The 25,190-nt window shown below is 36.8% G+C and overlaps 3 protein-coding genes across 5 annotated transcripts; 2 read left to right on the forward strand and 1 right to left on the reverse strand.

Moving 5' to 3' along the window:
- Nucleotides 1–1,051: 1,051 nt before the first annotated feature.
- Nucleotides 1,052–5,134, forward strand: LOC106744704 (protein SHQ1 homolog). 3 transcript variants are annotated; one of them, XM_014619672.1, is made up of 10 exons: nt 1,052–1,272; nt 1,457–1,681; nt 2,015–2,205; nt 2,306–2,502; nt 2,702–3,103; nt 3,165–3,288; nt 3,367–3,530; nt 3,616–3,767; nt 3,866–3,913; nt 4,324–5,134. In XM_014619672.1, the coding sequence occupies exons 2-10, from the start codon at nt 1,539–1,541 to the stop codon at nt 4,532–4,534; spliced, it is 1,632 nt and encodes a 543-aa protein (XP_014475158.1). In that variant the 5' UTR covers nt 1,052–1,272; nt 1,457–1,538; the 3' UTR covers nt 4,535–5,134. The 3 variants fall into 3 exon arrangements, with proteins under 3 accessions (XP_014475158.1, XP_014475164.1, XP_014475172.1); XM_014619678.1 differs by having other exon boundaries at nt 1,462–1,681; XM_014619686.1 differs by having other exon boundaries at nt 1,491–1,681.
- A 327-nt stretch (nt 5,135–5,461) lies between these two features.
- On the forward strand, nt 5,462–22,463 carry LOC106745986 (sushi, von Willebrand factor type A, EGF and pentraxin domain-containing protein 1-like). Its single transcript, XM_014622078.1, has 32 exons — nt 5,462–6,441; nt 7,041–7,328; nt 7,650–7,905; nt 8,016–8,204; nt 8,442–8,606; nt 8,993–9,175; nt 9,454–9,678; nt 10,260–10,460; nt 10,623–10,871; nt 11,457–11,705; nt 12,326–12,535; nt 12,633–12,724; nt 12,892–13,216; nt 13,292–13,504; nt 13,841–14,002; nt 14,221–14,517; nt 14,927–15,069; nt 15,188–15,287; nt 15,793–16,006; nt 16,078–16,235; nt 16,352–16,440; nt 16,819–16,928; nt 17,092–17,264; nt 17,542–17,756; nt 17,833–18,040; nt 18,164–18,337; nt 18,607–18,698; nt 18,785–18,921; nt 19,602–20,517; nt 20,788–20,962; nt 21,132–21,320; nt 21,424–22,463. Exons 1-32 carry the CDS (start codon nt 6,145–6,147, stop codon nt 21,600–21,602), a joined length of 6,873 nt encoding a protein of 2,290 aa, XP_014477564.1. The 5' UTR covers nt 5,462–6,144; the 3' UTR covers nt 21,603–22,463.
- On the reverse strand, nt 22,263–24,374 carry LOC106745997 (mesencephalic astrocyte-derived neurotrophic factor homolog). The gene is made up of 5 exons (XM_014622089.1): nt 24,196–24,374; nt 23,666–23,765; nt 23,409–23,533; nt 23,160–23,301; nt 22,263–23,069 (listed from the first exon to the last, which is right to left on the reverse strand). Exons 2-5 carry the CDS (start codon nt 23,748–23,750, stop codon nt 22,891–22,893), a joined length of 531 nt encoding a protein of 176 aa, XP_014477575.1. The 5' UTR covers nt 23,751–23,765; nt 24,196–24,374; the 3' UTR covers nt 22,263–22,890.
- Nucleotides 24,375–25,190: the final 816 nt, after the last annotated feature.

A 25,190-nucleotide genomic window follows, 5' to 3' on the forward strand; every position in this document is an offset into this window, starting at 1 on the left:
CATACTTAACATGTTAACTGCTGTGGGAATGACTGACACTTGACCTTTCAGTAATATTATGTAAAAATCTCCAAAGACCTTTAGTAAGATAATTATATCATGCGTATGATAAAGGGATGAAAAGGATAATCATATATCATACTACAGTTTTATTATTTTATCCTATGACAGTGAAAATGTCATTGCAGATAGAACATAAAACTTGCTGGGCAGTCAACATATTAAATATCAAATTAAGCCGAAACTCGGTGAAAACAAGGGAAAACAAAAGAATATTTCGTTGGCTACGAAGACAATTCTTTACCCATATAGGCAGACGTCTTCCCTTTTCGTCTTTGAAATATATATCCTGTATTAGAAGCTTCTCCAGACTAAGGGTGACTTCTACATCGCTGTCGGGCGAAATACTGCGAAGCCGAGTGAGCCGTGTTGAACCAGGTACAATTTCGCCGATAGTTTGCACGGACTTGACACAGTTCTCCTCGTAATCAGGTAAGGACACGTACCGGTGAATATCTTCAAGCAAAATCGGAATATATGGGACAGCAGACGGTATTATATTTTCGCGAATAGCCAAGCACATCGGCCAACCGCGCGCACGTACGGATTGTTTCATATTAAAGATCTACAGTACAACCAGGGTTGCCAGGCTCCAGATAGAGTACTTCTAGTAAAAGTATGCAATATGGACATCGTCTGGGTTTTTACGACAAACGGATCGGATTACTAAAGCCTGTGTCACACCACGGATTAGAAATTGAGATTGGATTGAAATCTTGACCAATCAAAGCAGGTTCAACTAAACTTGAGGTTGAGTGAATTTTGCTCTGATTCGTTAAATTTGAGGAAACTAATTCAAACAGGCATTAACGAAAGCGTCCAATAGAAAACAGATACTTCTGGTCTGTTCTTTATAACTAAACTGGCTGCACTAGTTCAAGAAAAATTATGGGTCTGTTCGTTTTCGCTGCACCGCTGAACTAGTGCAATAAGTTGAAGCGAGACAAGTATATGTTTTCTCACTTCAATTTATTGCATTAGTTCAGCGGTGCAGCGAAAACGAACAAAACTTATATGTGAATTTGTTGAACTAGTGCAGCCAGTTCAGCTATAAGGAACAGACCATTTGTTGCATGTAATTTCAGTGCAATTAAAACCTACAATTAGTGTAGGAGGCTTGCAATTTAGCGGCCCGTAATCACAAATGAGTGAAGTGACTGCAGTTAAAAATAACAAACTTTAATGTATACGAAGGACTAAATAGGTTAAAAGGTAAATAACAGTAAATATAGTATTAATATAGTATATTAATAGTATATTAATATAGTATTAAACTACATTAAAAGCTAATAAAAATATTATTTTCTTTTATATTATATAAGTATCTGTATTCGAAATATATACCATTAGAAATTCTTAGTTACTTTTGTGTCTTAAACTGATACAATTTTTATAGTTTAGAAGTACTTGTTATTTTTACTGAGATACAGAGATCAACAATAAGCACATAATTCGATAAAGTTAACAAACACAACAATATGTTAACTCCTCGATTTAAATTGACTCAAACGGATACAGAAGTTGTGATAGTTATACATGCTCTGTATACGAATGTAAAAGACACAGAGATATATGTTGATGGAACGGACTTCAGATTTTACTCCACACCATATTTTTTGAGGTAAGTAACAAATTAGGACTGTTTATTATTAGGTTATTCATTCAATATTCTCTTTATGATTTGGTCAATTTTCTGCTGGTTGAAATTCATAAATTCTCTTGAAAGTCATATTTTATATACTTTAAAATGTAAAAACTAAATTTATTCAAGAATTGGCTCACTTAAAAATTGAAAATATCCATGAAAAATTGATTAAAAAATTGTTTTTTCCATACTGAGTTTTCAATATTATAACTACGACTATGACTTATATACATGACAATGACTTATGTGTTTATGGTACTATAATCATCTTGATCTAAATTGGATATATACATTGAATTAATTTTGCAGATTGAAGTTACCAGGTGAAATCGAAGAAAATGATTCGTCCTCAGGTTCTTATGATTGTGATACAGGTATTTTTACTTTAAAATTATCAAAGGTAAACAAAGGAGAGTACTTTGAGAATTTAGATATGGTAACTACACTTTTGGAACCACCAAAAAAACACAGCAAAAGTTTTCCTTCCATTGAAGTAATTGGTGAGTTACTTAACATTAAATATGATATGAAAGTAATAATATGATGTTATTAACACATAAGAATTATATTAACATATAAAGTATTATTTTTATATTTTAGGTAATCCATCTACAAGTTCGGCAGGTATAGATGGAAATTTACAAGATATTGCAGATATCGATATGTCAAGCGGTGCTGACTTAGGAAATGACTGGTTTATTTCTCAGAAACAACCTCTGGAAAATATAACACTTCTTGCAAACTCTCCTAAGTATGGCTTTGCAAATAAAATATCTGGAGCTTTAATTGCATTTGAAGTAAGTTTTTATAATTTATTTTTTATAAACTATAAAATAACTAAATTTATCATAAATTATTTCATAACAAGCATGTATAAGATTAAAAAAAATCAAGGTCATAATATAAGTTAATACCTTTAGTTTAATAATATTAAATTAAATGGTTAATCGTATTAATATATTGGATAACATATATTTTATATTTTTTAAAATTTAGCCAGTATGGATCAAAGATATAATAGATCTTCCTGCTCCTGATACAACTCCCGAAGTAGAGAGAAAAACTTTGCGGCAATTACGCGAAAATAAAGATTTTAATGAAGAACATTACTTAGCAGATTTTTTTGAGCCGGAATGTGATAAACATATAGCATATGTGGCAGAATGGGATAAACTGCAGGAAGATCAAATTGCATTTAACGAAGTGGAAGTTGACTTGTTGAAAGAACTGCCAAATAAGGAATATTTATTAGAAGTTGAAGATATCCAGAAGCTATGTTTAAATCTTGTTGATATCTTATATGCCAGTTGTTACAATCATAGAACAACTTTAGGAGAAAATACAGTGGAAAGTGGCTGGACAATTAACAAGCTCAGTTCTACATTGTGTTGGTTTCAGGTATGTGAAAAGTAAAACGTAAAAATTAATTAATTTCGTTAAAATTATTAAATAATTTTAGGACTTCACTTCGATAGATGAAGTTATAACAGCGTGTTTCCGAAGGTCGTTTTGTTATCCTCTTCATAGAAATTGGAATCTATCTGTGAAAGTTCTTGAGGATGTCCAAAAAGTTGTCAAATTAGGTGAGCATAAATTTGGATAGAGCCATGTACAAATATATATCAGCAAGATTTTACTATTTTAGAAATTTTCATGTGCAGGAAAGAAATACATTATCAAACGCTTCTGTGAAATACATAATATTTTCAATACGTCATATGAACCACGGTACATATTAAATCAACTATATATAAAGGATTTTTTAATATGGTTGCAACAGTGTTCTGAGTCTTTAATAGAGTCACTTCAAACTACTCTAAACAACGTAAGTTCCTTACAAATGATTATATTTTTCATATACTCATATATTTAATATTTTATCTTTATGTATATTTCGATTAATTACGTAGGTTAGTCCTGACAAAACAAATATAGGATTCGACCTAGTGGGACTGGAATCAATAGGTTACGATATTCATGGTAAACTTGTTATAGCAAATATGATTCATCAGACAACTGATGAATTGGATGGATTGGTTCTTGAAGATACTGAAGAAGAGAAGTAAGCAGACTATATTCCTTTTCCTCCCTCCTTTATAATTATTTCATATTCTATTATATTAATATATTTTATGTATCTAATATAATTTTACTTTAAAGGTCAAAGAATATGTACCATGCTAAGCAAAGACAGCTTATTAAACATTTGTAAGTACTTTAATATATCTAGCCTATCAATTAACTTGCTATATATATTTAATGCTTTTTAACATATAAACGTGTGAACGCGCCTTTATAACACTTTTTATTTATTCTTTGCAATTTGTACACAATTGCTACGTTCCGATTTTAATTGCATTACCTTTCATGATGCATACATATAATGTCTAATTTTTTTCTTGATCGTACACTCCTAGTTTTATTGAGAAAAAATATGTTTAGACCGTTCCGCAAACAAGTATATATGTCGTGCAGATGTAATTATATTATAAAATGATTATACGTAATAAGATATGTATTATATATATAGTAATAGTTGGCAAGAACGTACAGAAAATATAAGCCTTTATTACCACAACCATTTCTACTTTGTTTTTACATATTAACTCTATGTATAGATGCAGGTTATCATCGAGCAGTTCAAGTTCAACGGACAGTACTGATACAGATTACGAAACGGATTCTGGAAACAACTTAACGAGAATTACAACGTCAAGTAGCGGTTCTACCAGCAGTGCCAGCGATCTTGACTCCGATGACTTCAGCAATCCCGAAAGTAACGATTCAAGTGATTCTGAAAGTGGTAACGTGAATGAATCTCAATTGTAAATAACTGTCTGTTTCATTTATATTTCGAGTATTCTGAAAAATGTATGTCGACTTTTCCCCAAATATGTAACTTCTTAGTCTGTAATCAATCGTTTCTTATCATACATTTGAATTTTATTTCATATTCGGTACATATCTCTGATATTTCATGTCTTTCTGTGTAATAATCATTTGCTTATACAACTTTTGTATAAAGATATTTCAGAAGAAATTCATATACAGGAATTGGTATGATTGCTCTGATATTTGTTATCAGAGTTACTATGGTTTTCGACATTGATTGAAAATCATTCACAGTCAAAAATACCGATCGAAGTGTTAATCACGTGTACGTCAGTCTGCGTACTGTGAGCTAATTAAAAAATATGTGAAAATTAAATATGAAATATCCCGTTGAATTTACATTTGAAATTTGCATTTTGTCCAAAAGTTTAATACATATGTACGATGTGTATATATGTATGAAAACTGTAAAAAATAAAAAAATACTAATTTTATATCCACCTTTTCATTAATACATATAAAACCGTTCTCGTGTGTGGTGGCTTATATATGTGCGGTATTTAAATTCCTATAAGCGCGTAATATTATTTAATATTAAGTAATATTTCTGAAATATTAATAGATAGTTATATTCCTAATAATATTTAAAGAATAATATTATTTAATATTATTGTAATATTATATATTTTTTTAAATATTCAGCTCTATGTGAATATATATATAATACATATAACTAGTTTTTTATCTCAAATATATTGCAATACCAATTGTTTTGTTATATAAATAAGGTCGAAAGAATTTTGTGTAAGAATACATTTTATACTAAAAAAATTATATATATGCCAAGGATATTATATGAAGTGGACATATAACATTAAGGACATAGAACATTATAATATTAAAAAATATTACATAAAATTCTTAAAATATAAGAATTTATTTTAATATTGAATAATATTCATACAATATTCTAGGAATATTATAGTAGGTATGTTCACATGTACGTTACGTCAGTACGAGACAACGAGAGACACACATAGCCGGCGAATCCAATGGGGATCGATCAGCCGGATCCATATCATATCAGCCGGAGATTGAACGGAATTATTCGAAGATGCGAGCCATTGACTACTTAGACGAACACGTGCGCACCACTCGAGGAACTTCGAACAGAGGCTCCTTTGTTCTCTCTCGTGTGTTTTCGCATTTCAACTCTTTAATGTGATTCTGGTGCTCGTGTTGGCTCCAGTAGTAGCGCTTCATCTCGACGCGCGACCGATCAGTTTGTCCGATGTGCTTTTACAACGCAAGTACACGCGCAAATAATTTTCACGCGAGAGTGATGACGCGCGTCTCCGGCCTTCTAGACAACTGATAAAGTCTCTTTCTCTCTCTTTCTCTCTCTCTCTCTCATTAGGGATATACACGTTTTATTTAATTTATCGACGAGCGAGAGTTCGACTTCTCGCTAGGTGAACGTTGAGAAAGATGCATCTCCTCGAAGCCGCTCGCGTGTTTCTAACTCTCGGCCGCACAGCGCGATAACAAAACGATCTCTCGGGAAGTCTCTCGCTCTCCGGTAGTGACGATCCATCCAGCGTGTAACGATGGATTTTTTCACAAAGATCCTATTACCGGCGATCGGAGCGTTTGTTCTATCTGTACGTTTTGCGAAATGCACCGACGTGGCCGCTAACGGAACGAACGGCAGCTTGGGAACCGGCACGAATTGGGAGAATGTAACGTCGACGTTCTTGAATAATATCAATCGAGAGAGGAACGAGGATCGGCGTTATTGGTACGAGCACCTGGACGACGTTGACAAAATGCTGAAAAGCAAAACCGATATTCTGTCCCGCCGTCTGAAGTTCGATATAGACCGATTGCGAAATCAGACCAATCAGGTAGATAAAGAAAGGATAATTCTTCGAGGGGGAATTTCTCCTTTAGAATGCTTCGTTTGTAGGTGATTTTTTAGGGAAATTTTGTTAAAAAAAACTGTACGACATACAATTCCGAAGTTTTGGATTAATACTTATCTATGCTTCAGCTATGATACTTTAATAATAATTTTTACGCATTATTTTTAATAATAATAAAGTTATAAATCATTTCATCAGCGCTAAATGCGAAAGATTGGTCGACACGATTTCGGACGTTCTCAGGAATGTTTTATTAATGTTATATGTCCACAAGAGAGATAAAATAATATACAGAAATTACCGTATATAATCGAAACATAGATAAATGTTTGCGCAACACTTCAGAATTGTGTGTCTCACAGAATTGTGTGTTTCTAAAAAAAGATATCTAAAAATCACTTATACAAAAAGACGTCCCAAATAAGAATACCTCTTTAACACATCCTTCCTTCTTTCCTATTTTAACGAAGCGTGTTAGAGAAATATCGCATACTTCAATAGCAACGATCAGTCATCTAGTCTTCTAATGACCCGCGATTTTAACTATGAACGAACGAACGATTCATTTGAAATCGTGCCAGATAGAACTGGTGTTCCTGGTCGACGCGTCCGGCTCGGTAGGCGCGGAGAATTTCCGCAGCGAGCTGAATTTTGTGACGAAGCTCCTGTCGGACTTCACGGTGGACGCGACGGCCGCCCGTGTCGCGATCATCACCTTTGGCAGTCCGAAGAACGTGACGCGCAATGTCGATCAGATCTCGAGACACGGGGAGAACGATCACAAATGTTACCTGCTGAACAAACAGTTCGACAAGATCGCTTACAGCGGCGGTGGAACTTACACGCGTGGCGCGCTTCTCGACGCACTGGTGAGTATTCCGCCTGCTGCGTTTTTTCTTCCAACACTCTTCATTATTGTTCGCTCTGGACCCCAGATTGGTGCCGCGTTCCTTGCGAATTTGTTCCCGACGTTTCGCGAACGTTCCAGTTCACTTCTTCAGATAGAGGAACAACCTTAAGCTGGTTCAGGTTGTTCCTTTCTCTGAAGAAATCAACTGGAATGTCCGCGAGATTTTTTTATATCTTCTAATATTTTGTTCTATCGCCAATTCAAACATAATGAAAAGCAGCTGAGAGATTGTAAAACGCGGATTTTAGAAACTGCGCTTAACTTATCCGCTGTTTCGAAGGCAATTCTCAAGAAAAGCCGCGAGACTGCGAGTAAAGTGGTGTTCCTGATCACCGATGGCTTTAGCAACGGTGGTGACCCGCGACCCGCCGCCGATCTCTTGAAGAACGCAGGTGCCACGGTGTTCACGTTCGGTATCCGTACGGGAAACGTGGAAGAGCTGCATGACATCGCGAGTTTTCCCGGATACACGCACAGCTACCTCCTCGACAGTTTCGTGGAGTTCGAAGCTCTGGCGCGTCACGCCTTGCATCGTGGTGCGCATTCAACAGAGAATTCGCTTCTCCTTTGTTCTGAAATACCTCGCAAGGCGAGTGTAAACCGAGAAATCGTTTCGAACAATAAACTGGACGCCTCTTTTTTCTAGATTTAAAAACCGGACAATATGTGCCCGTGACTCTGCCCACCGATTGCAACAGCTTATGCACGGAGAGCACGATGAATGAAACTTGCTGCGACAACCGAGCGATTTGCACCTGTGGCATCGCAACCGGCCATTACGCTTGCATCTGTCCACCTGGTTATTTCGGTTCCGGTCTCAAAGGGGCTTGTCAACGTAGGTTAATCGTCGATGCGGAATCGATGTTATCCCGAAGTACTATTGCGTAAATTAATTCGTTGCTCGAAATTGTAATGATCTTCTCCGGTTTAAAATCGTAAATAGGAGAGAAACGTCGCTAATATGTGATATTGCTTGCTTATGTTTAGCAAATTAGCGCGCAGACACAATTTTTCATTGTGCAAACAGCACTTGTGATTTTAATTAGACGTTTTCGTTATCCTCGCTCAACAGCTTGTCAGAATGGAACGTACGCTTCGAAGAACGCTCATGGAGATTCCACATCCGCATGCATACCTTGTCCGGATGTGAATCATGTCACCGTTAAAGTACCCGCGATCTCAGTGAACGACTGTGTGTGTGTTTCCGGATTTACCACGGATGGCCTCAAATGCGAAGGTAATGCCGTATACGCGAATGTTCGCGACGTCGTCAGTCCCGATTACTGTTATCCCGACGAGCGTGTAATATTATTTAATATTAAGCAACACTCTGAGCATATTCTTAGAATATTAGACGTAACATTCTAATAATATTCTAGTAATATTATTTAATATTAAGTAATATTTCTGGAATATTAATAGATGGTTATATGTCCACTCCTGATAATATTAAAAAAATAATATTACGCTAAGATTCGCCGCTAAGATACTTATTTTAAAACGTAAAGGATCGAAACGTTTCAGCTGGCTGTTATCCTGATATTTCAAGCGGTTATCAAACGATCATTGTTTCAGATTTATTGAAACTGATATTTTAAACCACCGTTATTGTGCCATTTTCAGCAATAATGTGTCCAAAGTTAAGAGTACCCGATAACGGTTATCTGGTAAAGGCTGGTGCCTGCAGTAATGTGGTACACGCGGCCTGCGGTATTAGATGCAAGATCGGCTTTCATCTCACGGGGGACAGCATTCGACTTTGCGGGAAGAATGGCTCTTGGTCCGGTGAGGAGCCGCAATGTTTGTGTGAGTAATCGTAGAAATTTCAAAGAGATAACCCGGAGAAGCTTAACATCAAACTGGAACGACTGGAGTTTTCGCAACGCACAGTAAAACAGAGTACTTACAAAAACTTAACATAAGCGCGCTTGAGAAAATAGTGAATATTCTTTCTAACAAACACATATACACACACAATCTGCTATTTTTAAATAAATTTCATTTAACTTTAACGTTGATAAATGTACGCTTCAAAGAAAAGAAAAAAGAAAACAAGGCTTAAATGGTGAAGACACGTGTTGCAGTAAAGACGTGTCCGGCGATCCGTGCACCCGCGCACGGCCACATGAAATGCGAACACGACGAGGATTACCAGTTTAAAGAGAAACAGTTTAAGGAAGATTCCACGATCTATCCGATCGACACTCGTTGCCAGTTCAAATGCGACCTTGGTTACCAGCTACGCGGTAGTAAAGTGCGCAATTGCTTACCTTTGTCACGGTGGGATGGTCTGAAAGTCACTTGCAAAGGTAAAAATGATGCGTCTACCGTTCAAACATTCCGCGTTGTCCGCGATTTATACAGAGCCGTCGCGAAAGAAGAACATTAATCATTAAAATTAAAGCGTTCAGACTCATTTTGTCAAGATTTAGGCTGGTATTCATACTCGGATTTTGTATTTAAGACAGCCTTAGTTTACCTTCGGATGCTTCGTAACCAATGAAACGAGCTGTTCTGAAGATAAACTTAAGACGATTTTATACATAAGATCCGACTATGAATACCGGTCTTAGATCTTTTATCAATCGTGTATGTATTTTTGCGCTATAAAATCCATAAATGTTAACTTGTGATAGCTTCGTATCTCTCGTGGATCGCGCAGTGTTAAGTTATTTAACGCATATAAAATATCAAGTAAATGAATATACACGATGTTTCTTAAGTACTCTCCAATATTTTAGCGGTCGACTCTCGGGATAGTTTTATGAAAAAATGAGCAAATGCTTGTACGAATATTTTTCTACAAAGCGAAGCATAAAATCGGGCTGTCCCCCTAAATTATTTCTGTCCATGTAACGAGTCACAATTAACAAGAATATCATCGTGGTAGCTGTGAAATGCGAGCCTCTGCCGAAAATCGAGAATGGCGATATCACCCCGGAGATATGTTCCGATGCGGTGAAGGTCCCTTTCGCCATTAACTGCACGATCAGCTGCCACAAAGGTTTCGTTCTGATAGGGCCCTCCAGCAGGTTGTGCAGTGGACATACGGGAATCTGGTCGCAGCGTCATAGTGTTAATCGATGTGTGGGTTAGTATCGAATTGAAATCATCATTTGAACTCTCAATTCCCCCGATTACGATATATCTATGTTGATACGTACGACGCATCCTTTCCCCACCCACTATTAACATCATTATCGCGGATATTTTTGCTTCTCTTCTGCTTTTTCGCATTAACTGTAATACGCAGACAAAGTGCCGCCTTCCATAATGTGTCCGGCCGACATCGTCACGCATACCGCAAAGGGTCAGAATTACGCGTATGTAAACTGGTCGGCACCGGAGGTGGCCGACAACGCGGACGAATCGCCCATCGTGTGGACGAAACCGCACGTCACTTTACCGTGGAAGGTGAAAATCGGCACGCGTATTGTCGTGTATATAGCGCAGGATGCGAGCGGGAACAAAGCTAGGTGCAAGTTCAAGGTCAAAGTTTTTGGTACGTTATTGTAGTCCCGTGTAGGAGGCTGACGTCAGAGGACGTCATATTGACGTCCATTTCTGATCGTCTTTGATCTACGCCGTCGTTGACTAATGATGGACATTTATGGTGCGTCGTATTTCGAGCCAATTAAAGACGTCATATCAAAGATGGCCAATGGATGAAATATTTTATTCCTTTAAATAAATGTAAATACCTCCTGCATTTGTCTTCCAGTCTATATTTTATCTCTATGAAGATGCAGTGACATTAAAATGAAATGACAGGTTTTTTTTAATTATTTAAATAAGATGATAAAACATTACTTTTGCGTAAATGATATCAATGGATAAATTCTATAGTAAGTGGGTATTAAATAATCGGTAGTTTTATCCTGCATTGGTCCTATTTGCGTCGTCAGTTAGACGTCACAAATGTCGTCTAGATCCGATTTATGATATCTTGCTTCGCTCATAACCAAAATATGTCGTCCTCTTGACGTCTCTCTCCTACCTGAGTGTGTCCTAAAATGGAATCAAAAGTCAGTTGATAAATTGCTACTGAAATTCGAGCGCAAGAAGTGTTCATGAAATGAATATACAGACAGGGAACCACCGACGGTGGAGAATTGCAACGATCCGCCTAAATTTTACACCGATCTCGATGAGGGCCTCGAGAACGTGGTGTGGGAAGAACCTGTCTTTTACGACAACTCGAAAGCCTCGGTGCAAGTTAATCAGAGCCATCGACCTGGCGAAGGTGTCTTTCCGATCGGTCGAACGAGAATCCTCTACAGTGCTGCCGATAAGTACGGCAATCTGGCGAATTGTGTGCTGAATATCACAGTGGAAGGTATACTTATATTTTAAACTCTCTCGCGGTATGGAGAAATATTTAATGTGGTTTTCAAGTAAACTCCCCTCACTTGATTTGTTTCCGACGTTTTGTGAATATTTCAGTTCGCTTCTTCGCGGTTTCCGGCCGTTCCTCATCCTGAGGAAACGAAACTGAAATGTTCGCGAAACATTCGGAAACAAATCCAAGAAACTTTATCCGAAGGACGTCCTATGAACATTATTTTGGGATATCGGTAATAACCATCGGATATCCTAAGATGGTATTAGATATCCGTTGGCTTTTCTGCAAAAGTTTTGCAGATCCACCTATGTGATATCCTACGGATATCTTAAACATCCGAAAGATATCTCAAGGAAGTTCAAGAAATATCGGACATTAGGACACTGGGATATCTGTGGGATCGTATTTGGGACAACTTGAGATATCCTCAGGATAAAGTGTGCTATGTGAGGACACAGCGTTGAACCTGAAAGCCACATTAAGTAAGGTAGACTTACTTGTGCGTTGTGCGACAAGTTATTTTATTCAATAACACATAATATGCCTAAAACGAGCTTGTTCCCGAAAATCACAAAAAGTCCACATTTAATTCTGCATCATGCAAATCTTGTTAGATGTGTGCGAAAGTTTAAGAGCACCTGTTAACGGCTGGTTAAATTGTTCCTTGACGGGCGAGCGCGAGACACAATGTGTTGTGGCTTGCAACGACGGCTACGGTTTTGCCGTCGAACCAATGAATTTCAATGTTGTTAACGACGAACTGCTGTTGAAATGTAATTTGGGCAATCACACGTGGGAAGACAACAGACTGCCGGAATGTTCAGGTACTTTTATTTTCTTGCGTAAATTCTTGTGTAAATTCGTTGGGAATGATCAATCTATTAATCATCCTAATTGGATTGTAACTTTAACTGCCGACAGAAACACAAGCACCAAAGACGATATCTCAAGAAGGAAGCGTGATATTACAAAGTAATGAAAACACGATATGTGACAATCAAACCTTCCATGAAGTGAGCATTTGTATTTTTTTGATAATTATCTAATAATAATAATAATAATAATAATAATAGTATTACTATTAATAGCACTACTAATATTGTCTATTATTAACGGTAAAGTTACTTCTATTTTATTGATATAGAGCGACATAATTTATACTGTTTTCCCCTGTGCGCAGTTAAGTAATCACATCAACGACAATTTGAACTTAAAGTTGAACGATATTTGCGGCAATGACATCGAATGTAATCTAATCGACTTCGATCCTGAATGCAAAGGCGATTTATCCTCGTCGTCGGAGAATTTCGGTGACAACTTGATAAGAAGACGAAAGCGCCGCCCCGATAATAATCTTGTTCGATCCACGAGTATTTCCAGAAACAATCGTACGACAATGGCCGAAAGATTGAAACGTATGATCAAATTTAATTCTGACTCCTATCGGAACAAAACTAGACCCAAGCGAAAGAGGGAGAGGATAGAGATTAAATTCAAGTTTATAGGTAAATGCGCCTCGTATTCGCGCGTCTAGGTAAAAAAAATCAACGCTCGAATAGTGCACTGTGAAATCTTCCCAGGTAGAATAATCAATGAGAATTTTGAAAATCCGAAGCGGGGAGTGCAGAAGCTACGAGAGAAGATCGGGGCGATGATGCAGCTTGGGAAATTGGATTTGCTTAACAATCGGACTAATCAAGAAATCGCGAAGCTCGCCTTGAACCTGCATCTTGTATTTAAAGAGCCTGAAGATCTCTGCGATCCCGGCAGCGTGCTCAGGAAGTACAGCTGTGGTGAGTTCTGCACATTTTCTATCGTATATAATAATTTTAATTGAAGATAATTAAAAAAAAATTAATAATGGTCCAAAATTGAATTCAATTATAAATAATTAGAACATTACAAACGATTACTTCGAACGGTAATTTCAATTGAAAAATAATAATTAGAAATAATTAATAATTAGAACATATTACATATACAAATGAATTACTATACTACTATAATATATTATCATAACATTACACGAATCGAACAAGAGATAATGCGCTTTTTTAAGAAAGATAGATAAATTCGTAATAATAACATGCGTCACCTTACGTCAATATTTGAATTCGCTGTCTTTCCAGTGAAATGTCCCACGGGTACTTTTCACAATGCTACCGCTAAAGTTTGCCAGCCATGTCCATTCGGACAGTACCAGAACGCGAGTGCTTCATTGAAGTGCAGACCGTGTCCAGAACATACCTTCACGAAGAGGATGCATGCAAAGTCTTTAAGAGATTGCATTCGTAAGACTAATCGGCTATATAGAGTTTTAAATATATTACAGAATATATTTATTTCCTTTAGTAAATAGATTTATTCATATACTTTGTATATACGAAAAGCGCCAATGTTTTTTTTTTGCATTTCTTTAGTTTTCGTCTAGAAATTTGCGAAGTCGTGAGTATTCACAAATCTAAAAATCTCTGTGTGTGTGTGTGTATATACGTATCCTTTTTTATAGCCGTGTGCCGAGCAGGATATTATTCCCGACGGAAACGTTATCAAGGCTCGGGCGTGGCCATGGAGCCCTGTTTTACGTGTGACATTGGCTTTTATCAACCAAATTATGGGCAAACTCAGTGTTTGCCGTGTCCATTAAATACAACGACGGAAAAACGCGGCTCGACGGACGTCGGACATTGTTTGCCACCGTACGATAAGGAAATTGACGATTGTCGGGTAGATCCGTGCGCGAATGAAGGCCGATGTCTTCAATCCGAAAGTGATTTCGTTTGTGCATGTCAAGAATATTATATAGGTAAGATGCAATTGTGCAACTGTAACAAGTGACACAATAATATCGGGTCAAATTACTTATTTCTTTTACATATGGCACTTTATTTTAATTTTTCTCTTATTTTATTAGTACGTAACATATATAGGGAATTTTTCGGTAAAATAAAAAGTTACGAGAACTGGAACACCCTGTATATATACATACATATATACATAAAAAAACCGCGAAGCAAATATTACATATAAATATTTGTAATAAAGAGTAGCACTTTATGCAATTTATAAATGCTGGTCAAGAAACAATGCATACACACACACACACACACATATGGATTGTTTCTTGATTAGCACCTGCTAATTATATAAAGTGCTACTTTTTATTACAAATATTTACACATAATATTTCCTTCGCGATTTTTTTACTCGTTTAGGATCGAAATGTGAACAATTTATAAATCCATGCGATTCATCGCCATGTTTGAACGAAGGGACGTGTAAAATACAAAAACATTACAATAACTCTATAACGTACAATTGCACGTGTAAGAACAGTTATACAGGAGTCAATTGTGAGGTAAGCTAACGCATTTAAACACATATATTCATAATGGCATACGATCAATTCTAAACATACAATATCGATAAAAATGAACTTGCTTGAGTAAATTTTCATCCTCGCTTGTTCTATATAGATTTATGTGGACGAATGTTCTGCTAATCCGTGTCAAAACGATGGAAGATGCGTAAGCACCGAAAACGATTTTGTCTGCGTTTGCAAAGATGGATTTGAAGGTACAATTTCCTGCTGATACATTTATGACGAATTTTTCTTCTGCTCTTCTCCTTTCCAGATACCCATTCTTACATTTGTCTATTTTCTATGAATTTTATAGTTCTGTTAACACATTGCGGACCAGACATTTGATTGCTAACCGTTCCCAGTAGCCGGGTATGTCTTCGCTTCTGACGACGCAATATGAAATACGAGATATCTCGTCATCCGGCCCCTAACGACGAAATAGGAAAGACGAGATATCTCGTCATCCGTCCGCAATGTGTTAACATTCTGTGTAATATCGAATGTACTTTCGCGAGAGTAAAAATAGAGATAATACGCTTGTAATGACAGAAATAAAAATATATGCTTCTGCAAAAGTACATTTGTAGGGAAAAAACAATTCCATTGAAATAACTGAATTTTTCGTTGCTGCATACACCGAATAAATATTTTTTATCTTTTAAATATTTTTTTCTCCTGCTGTAGAATATAACATATTATTCGAGCTGTATTATTTAGGCCAGTTTTGCGAAATCTCAATGGATCACTGCGAACTTATGCCCTGCGAGGAAGGATCCACGTGCCGTACCATAAACGGCACCTGGAAGTGCTTCTGCAAGCCCGGATTCTTGGGACGTCATTGCAACTTGTTACCCTGCGACTGGTTGCCGTGTCATGCGAATGCGATCTGTGTCAACATCAAAGAGGCGAACGCGACGCGAAGAAGTTACAGGTAACTTAGCGCTTCGCGTCCGATTGGAAATTGATCGTACGTGAAATTGCATGTACGTATGGCCGGTCCAGATGCGAGTGTCCCGAAGGATATACAGGAGAGGACTGCGCGACCAAGATCGATCACTGCAAAAGTTCGCCTTGTTTAAACAACGGGAATTGCATCAGCCACGTTCACAATTACACCTGCGACTGTCCTGTTCCCTTTGCAGGACGCGATTGCGAAACGGGTGAGTTGAAACTCGATTTCTTGAGTAACATAACTTTAGATAAATATGGGAGAAAAAATTTGCGAGAGAGAGAGAGAGAGAGAAATTAATTGGGAATATTTTCGTGCCATTCGTAGAATTATCGTCTGATTATACGATGCATTTTACCAAATCTGGCACTACGGACTACGTTATCATGAAAGGACTTACAAAGGATCTTCCCCAGGTACTTAAGCTAAAGAATGAGAAATTACATGCAGAGAATTTTTCTCGAAGATGTAAATATTCATGAACAACTATCACAATAGTCTTGCTCAACTAGGATAAGTTCAGTAAATATTTTCTAAGAAAAGAATTCTGGTATTTTCGATATATCGACTATAAAATTAATATTTATTGCAATTGTTTTAACATATACAAGTAAATGTCTACTTATACACGAAGAATATATTGCTGTCATATATAAATTTTGGCTTCAATATGAATATATATCTTCTAATTGCGCAATACAAGTCCAGCGAATTATTAGTATGCTGCGTTATTCAACAAAAATATTTTGTATATATTGAATGCAATAATTCTATGAGTGCGATATGAATTGCAGTTATCTGTTTGCCTATGGTTACATTCGATAGACAGCTTCAATTACGGTACGGTGTTATCATATGCAACGGTACTCCACGATAATGCTTTCACTCTAACGGATTACAATGGGTAATAACAATTAAATATTACATTTCAATATTGTTACATTTGACGGAACATTCGAATGTGTTGTTGAAATTACAAATAAGAGCTTCGATAACTCTTGACGCAAAATATTATCTTAGCACACGTTTGTGCAAGCGAACTTCTTAGAGAAGCAACATTATTGCAGATTTGTTCTGTACGTTAACGGGGAGAAAGTCGTAACCGATATCAAAGTTAATGACGGTTACTGGCATTTTTTATGCGTTACTTGGGAAAACGAGTCCGGTTTTTGGCGTGTGTTTGTCGATGGAATTCTCAAGGACAGTGGAGTTAATTTAGCCCAGGGAACCGTCATACGAGGTAACAAGCACAGTCATTACTTGAATCAGCTTACTTGAATCTGAATTTAAAGAGAGAATAAATAAAATGAAAATAAAAATAACGAGATAAATAAGAAGATGCATATAAGACGAAATAAAATAAAATTAATAAAATAAAATTAATAAGATTAATAAAATGTAAATAAAACGAACAAAATGTGTGAATATAAATTAAATTAACAAAAATGAAATTAATAAAAATTCATAAAAATGAAATATAAAATAAGATGGAAACATATTCTGATCATTCCGGCCAGCCAACGGGTCCCTTGTTGTCGGGCAAGAGCAGGACCGTGTAGGTGGTGGTTTCTCCGAGTCGGAAGCGTTCCTGGGAAAGCTTAGCTTGCTGGACATGTGGGACACTGTCTTGGACGACAGCAATATCACCATGTTGTGGAATAGTTGCGAGCAGTATCACGGGAATCTTGTAGCATGGGCGCACCTGCGACAATACATTCACGGCGACGTCTCGGTAATTATACCTCGTCGAGCTGCGAGAAGCTCTTCTTCTGATTTTAGACTTTGAGTGACCGTCGCGACGCCTTCAGATGTTAGCCAGCCCGTTTTGTCGCGGCTGCCCTTTACCCGTGGTGCCCTTCAAAGGTAACTTCAATGTGAGCGAGGACCTGTCGGAGGTAACGTACTACTGTGACAACGGCTACGTGATTCGGTTCGGCGGCAAGGAATACAGATCCTTTAAAAGGAGATGCCTCAAGCACGGCCAGTGGGAAGGATACGATACACCGATCTGCACGAGTGAGTTTCACTTTGCCGATTAATTTAGCGTAAGAAAGGAAGCGGAGATAACGGACATGCTGTGAATATGTTCTTCGAAGAAAGCGAGAGCGTGTTGGTTTTATAATAAATTTCCCGCTGAAGAGATCAAATGCGGCTTCCCGGGTAACTTTCCACGCGGATACATTCAGGGCAGGTCGTACATGTTCGGAGACAAAATATCTTACTTTTGCGCCAACGGTTATGAGCTTCGGGGCAGCCCTCATCGAGTTTGCAATTCCGACGGGAAGTGGATAGGAGTACCTCCGATTTGCATAGGTAAGTTATATGAAATCGAAGTGTATCGATCGGCGGATAAACTAAACACAACGAATTCATGACATCGAATGTCGGATTAATTGAATTGGTCTTGACTTCTACCTATTAAAACTTAATTCCTATTAAAATTAAAATTCGTCCACTTTTGTCAACGAGTCGGGGACGGTTATTCACAGCAACTCTTGGCTCACTTCCGTTACATTATGCAAACGAAGGCGCGTATGAACGTTTAGACTTGGAAAATATCTCATTGACTTGTTTTACGATAGGCACGACGTGTAAAAACTTGCTCGCCCCAGAAAATGGTGATATAGATTATATATTGGAGGAAAATGAAAGAGACGACATTACGATATTGCAGGTGTGTGTCTCCTCACTCTTCGCAAGAGAAAAATATGTACCGTAAAACTAACAGCGTCTTCACTTTTAATTATTTAATTGCTCCAGGCTGGACAACAATTGGAATTCAAATGTAATTATGGATATCGTTTGACGGGAGAGAAGTATTTAACGTGCTTAGAAACTGGAATTTGGGATCATGACAGGCCATCTTGTGTACTTTATGGATGTCCGCCTCCGAAACGGTGCGTTTATTGAGAATTCAGCGCAAAATTTTTAACACGGTTTAAAATGTTTTTTTATTGTGTAAGATCTACTTTCAAATCGAACTAAAAGTAAATTTTATAAGCGCGTAATATTCCTGGGATATTATATGAAAATAATTCAATATTAAAGTAATATTTTTATAATATTCTAAAAATGTTATGTAACATTTTTTAATATTATAAGAATGTTTGATGTTATATGTCCACTTCACATGATATTCTTGGCATATTATAAAAATGTTCTTAGAATATTAAAAAAAAATTATATAATTTTTTGAGTATAATATATTAGAATATTAAAAAAAAATAATATAATTTTTTGAGTATAAAACGTATTTTTACATAAAATTCTTTCGACTTTATTTATATAATAAAAGAATTGGTATTGCAATATATTTGAAAGTGAAAAAATGATAATTATATATATTATATACATATATAGAGTTGCATATTTAAAAAAACATATTACAATAACATTAAATAATATTATTTTTTAAATATTATTAGGAGTTGATATATAAACATCTATTAATATTCCAGAAATATAACTTAATATTAAGTAATATTAAGCGTTTACAGGGAAAGCAAAGAAGTAAAAGATCATATGTTACAATTTCCGTTTGTCAAATGTTTAAAATGATTTAATATTGCGAACGTAGAATAAAGTACGGGTACATCAGCTTCCCAAATTTCGACAAGCCTGACAATGGAACGTTTACTTACGATCCTGAGGGGAATGCAATTGATGATTCCTCGGGAAGGACGTATCATTACGGCGACATCGTTAGTTTCTCCTGCCACGAAGGCTACAAACTCCATGGGGATAACAGTTCGTCGACAGAATTCAAGCTCCAGTGTTCCGATAACGGTATTTGGACGGGCTTCGTTCGCGATTGCGTACCACGCGTATGCCCTTGGCCGGAGCACGTGGAAAATGCGGAAATCTTTCTCAAACAGCGAGGCAATACCACAGTGAAAATTCCAGTGAAAAATGACACAATGGATAACGATTATTCGGGGAAAAACAGCGAGGATACAACGGCGAGGAGAGTTACCCCGGAAATGCTCGTTTCCGGTGCGGAGCTCGTCATTGTCTGCAATCCGGGGTACGAATTAATCGGAAACGATAGCAGAAGATGCACCGAGGAAGAAAATTGGTCTCCGCTCGCCGTTTCCTGCGAACCTCGCAATTGCTCCTTCGGGGATCATCCGATTTTCAAATTCTTGAAAAAACCGAGCGAGACCGAAATTGTTTTTCGAAACAACGCGAACGCGGTGCAACTTGAGGTCGACGGGGAGTGGAACAGCGCGGGGAATATCACGTATAAGAACTTCGAGATATTCGTCGAGGGGAACGGTTACGGGCAACGCATGATCTTAGCGTGTCGCGATAAACGCACGCGGATGAACTTGAACGATGTCATTGCCAATGTGACTACCTCAAATGTAACATGGATTTGCAACGAGACCGCGAAATGGGAGGTCCTGAATTTATCGCTGAAGCGATATGTGTTGAGCGAACAGCTGTTGGACGATTCGCTGCACATCTGCGATGATTCGTGCGCGCCGCCGCAGGTAAATCAAACAGACGCTGAAAAAAGAAACTGCTTTATTCGAGTAATATTTATCTCAGTAAAATTATAATCTAAATAAAAGTTATATATATATATATATATATATATATATATATATATAAATTACGGAAGAAATTACAAAATATAAAGAAAACTTTTGGTTTAAAAATAGAAATGTTAATTTCCTTTACGACAGTTTTCTCAATTTTTTTATTATTATAAAAAATTATATTGAAATGTTGAGTATTCTTTCAAGATTTAATTCGTTCAGATACCAGAACACGGGTATATCGATAACGGTAATAACACCGACATCGACATTACTGATCGCAAGGCGACGGACAGTGTCGTCGCTTTCAAGTGTCGTCACGGATACGTTCTTCAGGGTAGCAAAGAATCAATCTGCTTGTCCAACGGCACCTGGTCTACTTTACCTTTTTGCGAAGGTACGTCCGATTGCTTCTTCTAATATTCTGAACTGTTGGCTTGAATTATAAATGAACTTCCCGGCTTTTTGTTTCTCTCTTTAACTTGACTTTTCCAGCGAACAAGCGAACATAATTGACGCATAGCGATGTAATTGTTGCGAGTGTAAATATCGAACATTTTTTTTAGCTGTGGTATGCGGAGAACCGCCTGTCCTTACAAATGCGATGCTGAGGAAGGATACGGGCGGAGCTGAAAATTTCACATTCGGCAACACGATCTCCTATCAATGTGTGCCGGGATACCGTATATTCGGACAAGCAAACTTGAGGTGCCTGGGAAATGGAAAATGGTCTAGAATGAACGGCAGATGTTCGAGTGTGTGACAATTTACTTTAGATGTCGTATATATTTAAACAGATCGGTAGATCAATTTAAGATTTTTGTCAAACTTATACCGATAAAAACACTGTTTGTGCAGAGATATCGTGCGGCAAGCCACAGATCCAGTATGGAGTCGTGCTCCACGGTCGTTCATACTTGTTCCAAGATCAACTGACTTACGCGTGTCCCGATAACAAAAAGCAAGGAGTAATAACGTGTCAAGCCGATGGAAAATGGAGCGAATCATTGAAATGTGACGAAAGTAAAAGCACATAAAGCGTAGTCCACAATAGGCGGTAAGAGTATATTCACAAGTAAGAATAAAGAATTGACCAATTGTATCCGAATGTAAGGAGAATAATTGACTACGATTGGTTGATTTCTTATTTTTACTTCTTGCAAACATACTCCTACTGCCCATTGCAGACAATGTTTATGATCAAGTCAAGAGGATCCGGTGCGACGTTGCGTGAAGGCGTTAGCAAAATGATGGTCCCGCTTCTTTTTTTGTAACAACATGCACACATGCTTTTATTTCTTACTGACTTCTCGTATCAAGATTCATGAATACACAATAGAAAACGTAATTATACAGTCTTATCATCAAATAAATAACTTAGTTTGTGGAGAGAATTTCTTTTCAAAGTAGTACATAGTATTTTGATGTATATGGTATAATATATCTTATCTACAATTACTTTTACGTGATTTTTAACCATAACCATTAATTTTACGATATCTTGTATGCAAGTGTATATATATCCTTATCGTGTTTAACTGGAAAAATCGATGTATATCCGTACAAACGATTCTTATCTCGAAAATTGGCATTGTTAACGTCTGATAGTAATAATAATGAATACTAGCCGTGAGACACATTCTCTAGTTCAACTGTTCGTACTTCATGCATAACATATATAACGAGAAAGCAAGTTGTACAGTAACGCATAGCACAGTTGGCTAAGGTATATTTTGCACGTATCATTCGACACGTAGTACACACTGCGTTTTGGTATAAATATCATTCGGACATATTGTACAAATGTATTGCATATTACTACACTACGTATGAGGAAGAGCAATGAAGATAAATACGTGTGAAAATAATTTTTCGTATAAACATTGTATATATATTAATTTACATCTAACGTTTGTGTCATAAAATGGAGCACCTTCGATAAAATAGATACCTTATTATCATGACTGCACCTGGGAAAAATCAAATTGCCGATATATATATATGCGTTTCCCGAAATTATTGGAATATAGAAACGTATGCGACGCGCGAAACATTCATTGTTCATCGTTTTTTTCTCGCTTCATTTCCTAATTTCTAGTATAGTAACACTTGTAATATTGCTACTCCATTTGATAGAACCTAAATATATCTTATTTTAAGGGGCTGTCACTAAAAAACAAATTTATACCGAACGAAGCTATACAAGACATACGTAGACAGAGTAAATACATATTCTAAATGTTACAAACAATTCTTCTGCGAATTGAAGAGACCGAAATTTTAGCCGTACTAACGCAATTGCTTGTCTAAGTCGAAGACAGTCCTTCAAAGTTCCGTTTTTGAGCTACTACTAGAATACTTGGGTTTGAGCTCCTCGATACGTTTAATAAAGTCCGTCTTTTCTATGCAACCTTCACATGTTTCCTCCCAGTCATTCAAGATCTTCTTTAAGTCGCGCACCTTTAATTTCTTCAGATTTACCGTATTGAGATCGATTTGTTTCTCTACAATAGAACATTACCGTTATAGAAAGTCGGTTTTATAATCGTGGCGTGCAATAAAAAAATTACAATTAATAAATATTGAACACATACCAAATCGTAAATCACATATTTGAGCGTCCTTTTTCTTCAACTTTTCACATATCTTGTCGGCAGGCATAGACCATGATATTGGTTTGCTGAGTTCACCTAAAATACCTGTGGCAGATTCTTCCAATCCACCTAAATAGTAACACTGGAAATATACATAACAGTTAGTTCTGTTTATCTAACTGATTAAAGAAAATCTTATTCTTGTATGTTTATTTCTATTATATTTTATCTATATACACGTAAACTTACAAATCTATTTTCTTTTGATTTTGTGCTTTTACAGTATTCCCGAAACTTTGCCTCGATCTTCTTAGGGTCATTTTTGATATTTGGTGTTAATGTCTGACTAAATTTGTCCACAACTGCGACGCATACTGTAAAATTGCATATAAATGAACATAACATCATACAAATTTGTATAAATTCTAATGTAAATATAAATAATTCAAACATAATATAATAAAGTATGAATTCAATATAAAGATAAATCATATAAAAAGTCTTACCTTCACAATCACCTTCTCTCAATGCTGTAACAGCATACATAAATGCAAGAAGTATGGTAAGTATCAAGGATACTGAAGTATTCATTTTTCCTTTTGTTTTCTGTTGAAAGAAACATCACAAATCACAAAAAATCTATCCTGAATGAGTTGATCTTCAAATATATCCTGATGATTTTATAAAATAAAATATGCCAACATGCGCGTATTTGTTTCTCGCAGAAGAGGACGGTGGGGAGATTAATTATGACGTTTCTCTACGGTATTGCAAATATTCGTATTCTTATCTAACTCATTTATCCGGGCATTTTTATCAATTCACAATATTTTAAAAGACAGAACGTAAAACAAACACTGAACATTCGTCTTGAGTTATAATATACTGTGAGATTTTCATGTATAATATTATCTATGATCTATGATCGCTAACAAAGGCAAATGTAAGAGAATCGTCGGATTCTTGGAGAAACGGGATGGATGTTGGCCGTATATTAGGTTATTCGGGGAACAAGCGCAAAGTGTAAATTACATACCTTCACGATTGATTCGATAATCCGCGTACGTTTACCGCCGTATCTCCGTTGCTCGATAACCGAATAGCGCGCGGCGATTTTAATTCACTCACTTACTTTTATAACGAATATTCCTCCGATACATCGGCCGCGATTGTTCCCCGCTCGGTTTTATACACGTTGACTACTGTCAAAAACCCGGAATCCCAGCTGGCGCACGTTGATTGGTCGTATGACTCACTCAATTCAATTGACACACCGCGCATCGCGATTGGTTGCTTTCGCTTCGTACGGAAGGACGTTCGAAGGCGGAAGTCTGTTCTTTTTGTCAGTTGAACCGGCTGCACTAGTTTGAAAAATGCACACACACTGAAGCGTGAGAACTTCGTAAAGCTCGTATCAGACGAATTAGAGATTGAGATTGAATTGAAATTCGATCAATTCGTGCAAAGTTCATTAAATTTCACTAAACTTGAATTCAATTAGCTCTGTACTTATTGACCAACTTCAATCTCAATCTCAATCCCCGATCCGTAGTCTAATACGGGCTTAAGGTGATCCGATTGTCCTCCCGATTGGACGATACTATAAAATCATCAAATCACGTCTAGTTGTGATTGGTGGTCAATTGCAACGTGATCTATCGGGATTCTCCTGAACTTCATATATATGTCGTACGTTCCAATATGCATTGATGTGTGTGTTTGAATGTGTGTAACCGTTTCTACCATCATAATTTAAATCTAGTCGACGATTAGCTTAAAGGAATTGACAAATCGCATTGGCCAATTAACTAAATCGATCAGTGCGATTGGTCAATTCTGTAGAGTTAATCGTTGATTGGATTTAAACCTGATGGTAGAAACGGGTTGGTTACATTACATAAAGCTGGTATTACATACGTCGTACGACGAGTGTTTTGGATGTGCCGATTGTCGGTCAGATAGAAAATTTCTAGTGTGTCTAAGGAAAAATTCAGGGACCCTTGAAATTTTCTATCCAACAGCCAATTAGCA

The sequence above is a fragment of the Dinoponera quadriceps genome, unplaced genomic scaffold (genome assembly GCF_001313825.1).
Source record: "Dinoponera quadriceps isolate SergipeBrazil2010 unplaced genomic scaffold, ASM131382v1 scaffold120, whole genome shotgun sequence".
Taxonomy (NCBI): domain Eukaryota; kingdom Metazoa; phylum Arthropoda; class Insecta; order Hymenoptera; family Formicidae; genus Dinoponera; species Dinoponera quadriceps.